The sequence below is a fragment of the Acanthaster planci genome, linkage group LG21 (genome assembly GCF_054643075.1).
Source record: "Acanthaster planci isolate LZ-2023a linkage group LG21, COTS_SCS, whole genome shotgun sequence".
NCBI lineage: Eukaryota > Metazoa > Echinodermata > Asteroidea > Valvatida > Acanthasteridae > Acanthaster > Acanthaster planci.
The window spans coordinates 5,848,954-5,858,418 of record NC_141797.1 but is presented as its reverse complement, the minus strand read 5'-3'; the positions used below and the strand labels follow the sequence as shown (position 1 = coordinate 5,858,418).

The 9,465-nt window shown below is 46.1% G+C and overlaps 1 protein-coding gene across 1 annotated transcript; it reads left to right on the top strand.

The window, feature by feature from the left end:
- The first annotated feature begins 3,714 nt into the window (after positions 1 to 3,714).
- On the top strand, positions 3,715 to 8,091 carry LOC147795728 (uncharacterized). Its single transcript, XM_087131461.1, has one exon. It carries the CDS (start codon positions 3,715 to 3,717, stop codon positions 8,089 to 8,091), a length of 4,377 nt encoding a protein of 1,458 aa, XP_086987587.1.
- The last annotated feature ends 1,374 nt before the right edge of the window (positions 8,092 to 9,465 follow it).

Sequence of the window (9,465 nt, the reverse complement as noted above, 5' to 3'; positions counted from 1 at the left end):
ACTTGTTTACACACACTGCAGGGTTTTCCTTTTTAGCAGGATCTGTACACAGGACTAGAGGGCTAATGAACTGAACTGTCCCACTGCAGATTGTAAATAACATTTACATTCACAATGATTCGTGCCTGGGCAGAGTCTTAAAATTTCCTGTGGTTGCCGATAAGTGATATGCCATGGGACGTTTGTACTTAACGAATCCATTTTCTTCAGAAACAAGGTAACCTGGGGAGATTGATGTGGGGAATGCACTTGGACCGCCCCGTAGATTTCCCCGAGAACTGTGGGGTTAGCCGTCCGCCGCGCTTATATGCCGAAACCGACCGATCGCATGATGCGTGCAGCGGGTAGCATGTGCTTTCTCAGATGGCTCCAAACCAATTATCGGACACGGTGGCTCAGTAGCGGTGGGTTAGTCATCGTCTCTGCCACAGGGATCGTATCCATCGACTTTTGACACCTCTCACAGAAAAAAATGGGTATTTTGCACGCAGAAGACCACTCACTTGCAGTTGTTTGCCTAATTATCAGAATCCCTCGAAAGCAAACGCTACCTTTTTGTGTTTTCCAATTTCACCTTTTCTGACAAGTTCTGTTTTCAAAGGTAGAATTTAGGCCTAAGTACCTTGTTGTGCAAATTTCATTTTCCTGAGATTTCTAGCGAAGGAATTCTGGCTAGATTACCGACTCAAACTTTGACATGTGGTTTAACAAAATAACAGGAGCCAAACAGTCGGCGGCGGAACCGCACTAACTACTTGTGAATGTAATGCCAAGTCGGTTTACATGAACTTTTTCATTTTCACCAGCCAACGCTTCCACTGATGAATGTCGTATTGAAATGAAGTTTTAAGTCTCCATTTTTTCTTTTCTTGTTTCTAAAATTTGCTGGAAACTGGAAAGTATAAATAACCCGCTTTGAGCCGATCAAAAGAGGGCGTGTTTTGGACGCGTTTGGAGCGTTTATGATGGATATCAATGTCGCGTTTGGCGTTGAGCGCGCTGAGTACGCGTAACAAATTTATTCCTTAATGTATGGTCTTTGTGTACACGCAGAAAGCGTGCAAGGACCTGCTTGGAAAACGGCTATTATCTGTCTTTCTTGTGCCACTTGGGGTTGCACCCGGTGCACTTCAACTCTGCCGGTTGGTTTTTCAAGTTTTGGATCGCACACAGGTAAGTACAAACACGCGTTGTTTGAAACTCAACCACAGGTGCTGTATAGATTTGTATGTGGCGTTATAAATTTAAATTTACTTGTGCAACATGCGGAGGATAAGACCGGTAGCTCGCTGTGCAGACAAAAAAGTCGAGTGGAATGTTTTCTATTTTTTTCATTCACTGGAATTGTGAAATATGAATTAACTTTGAGAAAATGATAAATTCTTCAGAAGAATATAAACTTGTAAGATTACTGCTGAAAAGAAATTGTTTGATTACTCTTTATGCCGAAAGAAGTATTGAAAGTGGGGTGTAACTGGTGAAACCGATCCAGTACCAGGGGCAATGTCGTTGTCACTTTCGTCGATCATAAAAGTCCAAGTTTAAAAGTACTTTGTAGTATCTCCTGTACACAAGGTGGACTGCAAGCTATCTTTTTATTAGAACATAATTAATGATTAATTTTAATCAGACTGAAAAAAATCCATCCGGAACTGGGAAATTAAAACAAGATTAAACGGCCGATGCGAAACAGTTGTCTTGATTAACGCTACACCGAGCACTTTTTTCCGCAGGTAATAAGTTTGCTGCCAGCCACTAGTGGATGCGTTATGTGTTGTTTGTATGGGGACATGGCACTTTACGTGCAGAGTATGAGGCACACTCACCGTCTGAAACATAAAATTGGGGATGACATGATTACTCAAAACACCAATTTGTGCGTACTAGGGTCTTATGCTCACGAGCCACTAATTAGTACCAAGGATTGGTTTAGGACACTCTGACAGTATAATCTTTTTGATAAGCACTATCGAGAAGATTGGCCAGTACTTTAAAAGCACATTTATGTTTTTAGTCTGTAATTTGAGGGCAACGATCGTTGGTCGTTGTGCAAAAGTAATGCGAGTGGCGGATTAGTTACGTCCTAACGGCCTCTTTGGCAGTATGTGCTCTTGGCCGTTGACAGGTGACACTTTCTCTCCCAAGTTGATTCCATTTTAGGCCGCGTCTCGCTGGTGCTTCATCATGATATTATTTATTGTGTTAAACACTTATTGACATGTGAATTTGGTGCTGACCTTGTACCCATGTAATTAGATGAGTAATATTTTGTAATGTTGTAGATAGATCAAGTTGAGGATACATGTGTAACCGTTGCAGACCTTATGCAATGTATAATTTTGTACATATTTATGTATAATTTTGGTGTACTGACCATCAGCATGACTGTGAGGAGTGCAATAGTGCTGAAGAATTTATTTCAGACGATTTTAAAGGAGTGTGCCATACTTATATCATGATGATCATATTTTGGGTCAGTTACTCACTTGGGGGGCCAAGTGCCTTGAAGTAGGCAAATTGTCATTTGAAGCAAGATATGGGAAGGGGAGTACCCCACTACCTTTGTGTTTGTCATTGTTTGATCGGAATATCAGGAAATACATTTATTAATTAAAAAAAAAAACCTTATTGTGACTAAGTTTGTATTCAGCGCCCAATAAATAAATAAATGTATTGATTATTTTGTCTTTATGGACAGGGTTTCTTTTTGGGGGTGAATTGCAAAAGCAATACAAAAAAAAATCAGCCCCCCCCAAAAAAAACCCATATTTGGAGGCAGGGACATCGAGTGTCTTTTGTGTGTGTGTGTGTCTCTCCAAGCGTTTTCCCCTTATCCACCGCTGATATTGGTATGAATACCCCTGTCAATCTTAACGTGCGCATGCCCGAGCCTGTACCGTTAATGCAGCACAGCATGGCCATCCCCGTGACAAGTGTTAACCCTCTCGAGGCAGCAAGTCAACACACTTCACATGTCATGTCAAGCGCATACGTTTCGCACGGAGCGGCAAGAACCTACCTTCCTGGGGCAGCAAGCGCGCACATTTCGCATGTCATGTCAGGCGCATACATTTCACATGGGGCGGCAAGCACTCATCCTCCTGGGATAATAAATGCGCCGGTTTCGTGTGTTATGGTAGACTCGTATGTTTCTCACCAGGCAGCAGGCGTACAAGTGGCCAATTCCTTGCCACAGGTCTTTAACCCAAATGCCTCCGTATTTCTTCCTAACACCTTGTTAGTTCAGTCTTTGCCCACAGTTCGTTTTTTCAGTGACATGCCAGTTTCCAAATTCTTACCAACCAGTGGTGCATCCGCCATGGAAGGAGTGGGCAGTCAATCCCCAACTCAGCATGGTGCCCCAAGGCAGCAGTCCACCAAGAATGGCAAGGTTCCAGAGCCATCGACCTCAAGAGAGGACACAGACACTTCCAGTGGTGAAGAACAGTGCGAATCAAGTTCCTCCAATGGTGACGACCCATCAGAGAGTGATAAAGGTAGCAAACATTCACACTGTCCTAAGGGATCTTCCAAGGCTAAGGGCAAATCCCCAACTCCTGCTGCCAATGCCGGTAAAGGCCCTGTGACGACTTTCGCAGGCCCGTTTGGCTATGGCTTTGGAATTTGGGATAGCCTCCCCTAGTTGGACATCCCTAAGTTCGACAGTGAGCATGATGTTAGTATGTAACCTTTAGATCTCTATGGGACAGCATCATGAAAGGCCCCATGCATCAACTGCCAGATGCCACCAAATTCACCTACCTACGAAGTCATCTCGGAGGTCGTCCTCTAGCCATTGCTGACCGTAATCTCATCTTGGGAGATGGAGCATATGCGGCGACAATGAAGCAATTGCATAAGGCATATGGGGATCCAGCACGAATAGTCCAAGGCCTACTCAATCAGCTAGAGGCCCGTCCTGTCCTTGCGCACAATGATTGGTCTGGACTCCGTGACTTCTCAGATGAGCTGGCCACAGCAGTAGAAACAGCTGAAAAATTGGACTTTAGTGATGAGCTTAAGCACCACCGCTATGCCACTGAGCTTGTCAAAAAATTGCCTGAGAGGCTTCACTCAGAATTCCTGTCCAAAATGTGGAATCAAGGCCATGGTATGAGATACACAGTACATGATCGTACTCGATGGTTAAAGAAGAGGAAAGGCCCAGCTAGTTTGATCCTCCTAGAAAAGGCAAGCAAGTCAAAGTCCCCCAGGGAGTCTTCACAATGGCGGAGTCAGGGGCAAAAGAAGTCTCCATCCAACCAACCGTATCCATCCAGATCTTACATGGCCAAAGCCAGTCCTCAGTCAGCAGCGACTGCATCAGCAGTCAGAAAGAAGATTGCTACTGAGACCAAGGCCCCAAGTGAAAGCAATGCATCTGCAATGACTCCAGAGAGGATTACCTGTTTGTATTGCAAAGTCAGAGAATCGTGCTACTACCTCGAAACTTGTCAAAAATTTCAGGGCCTGACAAGAGAACAGAAGTTGCAGTGGTTGAAGACAAACCAACGATGTAAAAAATGTGCAAAGAAACATGAGAAGGAATGTGTGTATCCTAAAAAGTGTAAAGAATGCGAAGGTGACCACCGCACCAGCCTCCACGAACTTTCTGAACCCATAGCTAAGGAAGCAGTAATGTGTTCAGGGGTAGGGCCTAGCCCTAGAGTGGACTACAAGCGTGATGTTTTGATCAAAGTTGTGCCACTTACTGTGCATGGGCCTTCAGGTCGCATTGACACCTTTGGCGTGTTGGATGAATGTGCGGAGAGGACAATGGTCCTGCAGTCTGTTGTTGACAAATTGAATATTCCTGGCCATGAAGAACAACTTTGCATAAGCACTGTGATGGGTGACACCAGCTGGAAGGGAAAATGTGTTCACTTCAAAGTCTCTGCTCGTGGAGACAGTGAAAGGTACGGCATACAGTGTGCTTTCAGCGCCCCAGATGTTCAGCTAGTTGATTACAGTGTGTCTGCAGAGGATCTACAAAACAAGTGGCCTCAGTTACGAGGGCTAGCATTGTTTTCGGCCCACAGGGTTCAACCGTCTGTGCTCATCGGTGCGGACCATGTCGAACTCACGCTTTTATCTGAAGTCCGCTGTGGTCCAAAGTGTAGTTGCCCCGTGGCAGTAAACACCTTGTTTGGCTGGACTGTCCTTGGTCACCAAGGTCTCCAAATCCCTGGTAAAACTTTCGAGGACCGAGGCATTCTGTTCACATCACGTGCTACACAGCAACCGGACCAGCAGCTGCACCAATTGATGGAGCAATTTATGACAGTTGATAAATTACCACAGGTAAATGAAAAGCAGGTGACCCGCTCGAGGATTGACAAGCTTGCCATCAACATGCTGGAAGAGAGCACCAGGGAAGTTGAAGTTGATGGGGTGAAGCGGCTTGAAACTCCACTCTTGTGGAAGCCTAACCACAAGAAACCTTCAAGTCTCCCACAAGCAGTATTGGCATTGGCCTGCTCAAACCAGAGGAAGATTGAGGGAAACTCAGAGTTGGCAGATTATCGTCGCACGTACATCCGGAAACTCCAAGACCAGAAACAGGTCAGGGTTCTTGGACCGGTGGATGACTTGTCGGCAGACCAACTACGAGGTTGGTATATTCCATGTCATGTTGTACAAAGCAGTGGGAAAAACTGTCTTGTTTTCAATTGCTCATTTGAGTTTGGAGGCCAGAGCCTCAATCATGAACTGGTTGCCGGCCCCACCTTGGGTCCATCTCTGTTGGATGTTCTCTTACGATTTTGTCAGGGTCGAGTGGCAGTTTCAGGTGAAATAACCGCCATGTTTCATCAAGATAGACTCCGACTGGAAGAGCGACGAATGTTTCGGTTCCTTTGGAAAGATGAGCATCTTGACAAATTGGTTGTCATAGAGTGGTTGGTACTTCCATTCGGGGCTGCATGTAGTCCATGCTGTGCAACATTTGCCCTTCAGAAAGCTGCTGTGGACCGGGTAGGCCAGTATCTACGAGTCCAGCCTACAATAGAGAAAGAGACCTACGTAGACAACCAGCTGGCCAGTCGAGACACTGAAGAAGAGGCTATCCAACTTGTCCAGAGCACACGCAAATGCTTACAAGAAGTAGGATTCCAGATGGTGAAGTATGCGAGTAGTCACCCCACAGTACTTGAGAGTCTTCCCAATGAGGCTTGTTCAACTCGTCAGGTACAATCGTTGTCACTGGACCCACAGGGGGGCGATCCAGAGCCAGCTCTTGTGCTATGCTGGGACTGGAAGAGTGATGAGCTGTATTACCCAGCCAAAGTTCCAGAACACAATGTGCTGACTAAGCGCATAGTCCTCAGGGCCCTTGCAAGTCAATTTGAACCGTTGGGGGACATTGCACCCTTCACAGCTAGAGCCAAGTTGCTTGTTCGTGATTTGTGGTTAAAAAAGCTGGATTGGGACCAGAGGGTAACTGATCCTGGTTTAACTCAGAGATGGGAAGAGTGGTGCACGGAGTTGGAGTATATCCCACAGATACGGTTATCACGGTGTTATACACCACCGTCTGTTGAGACAGCCACGGCGAAGAGGTCCGTACGTGTCTTTTGTGATGCTGCAGAGAAGTTGTATGGGGCAGTTGCCCACTTACGTACCGCTGACAGCCTTGGGGAGATCCACACAAGCTTTGTGTTAGCCAAAACTCGGGTAGCGCCAAAGCGTCTGCTATCTATGCCACGTCTTGAGCTAATGGCGGCTCTCCTTGGTGCCCAACTCGTGCAAGTCGTCCTAGAGGCTTTTACAATTGATGTTGAGTATACTCTGATGTGGAGCGACTCCACCACTGTACTAAGTTGGGTTCAGTCAGAGTCATGCAGGTTCAAGGTTTTCGTTGGAACTCGTGTAACCGAGATACAAACATTGTCTGAGGGTATGGAATGGCGCTATGTTCGAAGTGAGGATAACCCTGCTGACGATGTCACCCGCGGCTTACCAGTTTCCAAATTAGGGAAAGGCTCCAGATGGACTGATGGCCCAGGGTGGCTTCATGACCCTCAAGAGGAGTGGCAGAAGGACAGCGCATGTATCTTGGCACAAACTCGTGTCAACTCTATAGTTGAACAAAATGAAATCAAGAGTGTCTTCTGTGGTCTCACAGTGCCTACCTCAGGGGTTGATGTTGACTTTACAGCCTTTTCAAGTTGGACAGAATTGATCAGTGCAGTTGGAAGGCAGCTGTACCCAGATGATCAGTTGCTGGATGGTATTCTAACTCCAGAACAAACCCATGAGGTGGAGATTTTGTTGCTTCGAAAGGCACAGAGCGAGACCTTCAAGGAGGAAGTCGGTGCTCTTTCGTCCAACAGGGAGCTGTCTCGAAATAGTCGTCTTCTTGAGTTGGCACCGGAGCTTGACCCGGTTAACAAGCTGATTAGAGTTGGAGGTCGCCTAAGGAAGGCTTCGCCAACAGACAGACTTGACCCACACCATCCTGTCACAAAACTCCTGATAAAGGATGCTGATGCCTATTTTAATCATAAGGCTGGTACTGATCAAGTGTTCGCCCATTTTTGGCGCCGGTTTTGGATCTTCCGGGGGCGCAGGATGGTAAAGGGAATCTTGCATGCTTGCCCAGAATGCCGTCGCTGGCGAGGGACGCCCAGGGTGCCCCGCATGGGAGATCTTCCAGAATGCAAGCTGCGGCTGGAAAAGCCACCCTTCTACTCTACAGGAGTAGACTGTTTTGGGCCCCTGACAGTTAAAATTGGGCGGCGACAGGAAAAACGATGGGGGCTACTCTTCAAATGCATGACCACCCGAGCAGTGCACCTCGATATTCTAGAAAGTCTGGATGCCGATAACTTCTTGATGGCCTACAGGCACTTTGCCTCTCGCAAAGGAGTTCCCTTTGAACTTCTTAGTGACTGTGGAACAAATTTCAAGGGGGCCAATACAGAAATCGCGCAGACTTTAAAGGCAATTGAGCTGGATATTGTGCAGCGTCTTGCCAAGTACAAGGTCAAATTCAAATTTAACCCCCCCTCCCGATGCGCCCCATTTTGGGGGTACTTGGGAGTGGGAAGTCAGATCAGCCAAAGGAGCTTTAAAGGCAGTACTTGGATATAGGACCGTAACTGACGCAGTTCTTCGCACAGTGCTAGTGGAGGTTGAGGGTATCCTCAATTCAAAACCTCTGGGATACGCCTCCTCTGTGATTGCTGACGTGGATCCAGTAACTCCAAACATGCTCCTTATGGGGCGACGGGATCCAGTACTTCCGATGGTGGTCTATGACGAGAGAGAGCTGAAGGGTCGCAGGAATTGGCGGCACAGTCAAGTACTAGCCGATCAGTTTCGGCGTCACTTTGTTAGGTCCTATCTTCCTAACGTGCAAACCCGCCAGAAATGGCAAAGGGAAGAGGAAAATCTGTCGGAGGGAGATGTTGTGATGATAGCAGATCCCCAGCTCCCAAGGTCTCAGTGGCCAGTGGGGACGATTACACAAGTGTTTCCTGGTGATGACCAGAGAGTGAGGGTAGTCAGTGTTCGAGTCAACGACCGAGAGTACAAACGCCCAGTGGCCCGGCTTGTGCGACTGGCAAAGTATGATGAGGGTGATACTCCTGGTTTGGCCAATCTGTTACTAACCCAAACTCTCATTCCCTTTAGACTCTGTGGCACGAGGAACTGCTTGCTTGAGTAAGAATAAAAAAATAACTGTGTTCTCATCGCAAATGCGTTCTTCAACGTTTTATTGTTTCAACTGAAGTGTTACGTTTTTGCCATTGCCTTAACAGTTAGCAAATTTCTTGGTGAAATTTGGGGGCGGCCATGTTGCAGCAGTGCCGCGATTTCACGGCCGTCTCGTGAGGGCGCGCTTCATAAAAAGGCCACGCTTAGCGCTGGCGCCTCGGTGTATACAAGTTAACAGAATTCAGAACAGGGTTTCAAATCAGCAATCATCATACATCCTAAGGGGTTCAGGAGTATTCAGTTGGCTCACATATATTCAAGGGAGGGACGGCAACTACATACCGGGAGGGTTTTTTCTTGAATTTCTTCTTGCAATAAACCAGATTGCCAACTAAACTTGGGAAATAGTCTACATGAAAGCTTTCTGGAAAGTTTGGCCATTTGACTTGCACACATGCACGAAGTGTAATGACTGTTTCATCTTTGGATTTTTTTGTGGACACAGTGATTATTACGCATTTTTGAATTGTTTCACTGTGTGGTCTTTACACAGCTGAGATCTGTAGAGAGAGTAGGTTGCCTATCCCTGTAATTATCCTTTTATATTTCCCACCGACTCTGCTATATCCTATAACTTGTGTGTATGCAATTATCACAGCATAAGCTTCAATCTGGCCTAGCAATGCATATTATTGTTAAATCCTTTAATGGTATCCACAATTGTGTAATTTTTTTTCATCTCAATATTGGATCAGTCCTAAATTTTTATTTCTCACTTTTATTTCAAATACTAATAAATCAACTGTA

Excerpts from the sequence above, each read along its gene's own strand:
- LOC147795728 (XM_087131461.1), top strand. The coding sequence starts at position 3,715 with ATGAAAGGCCCCATGCATCAACTGCCAGATGCCACCAAATTCACCTAC.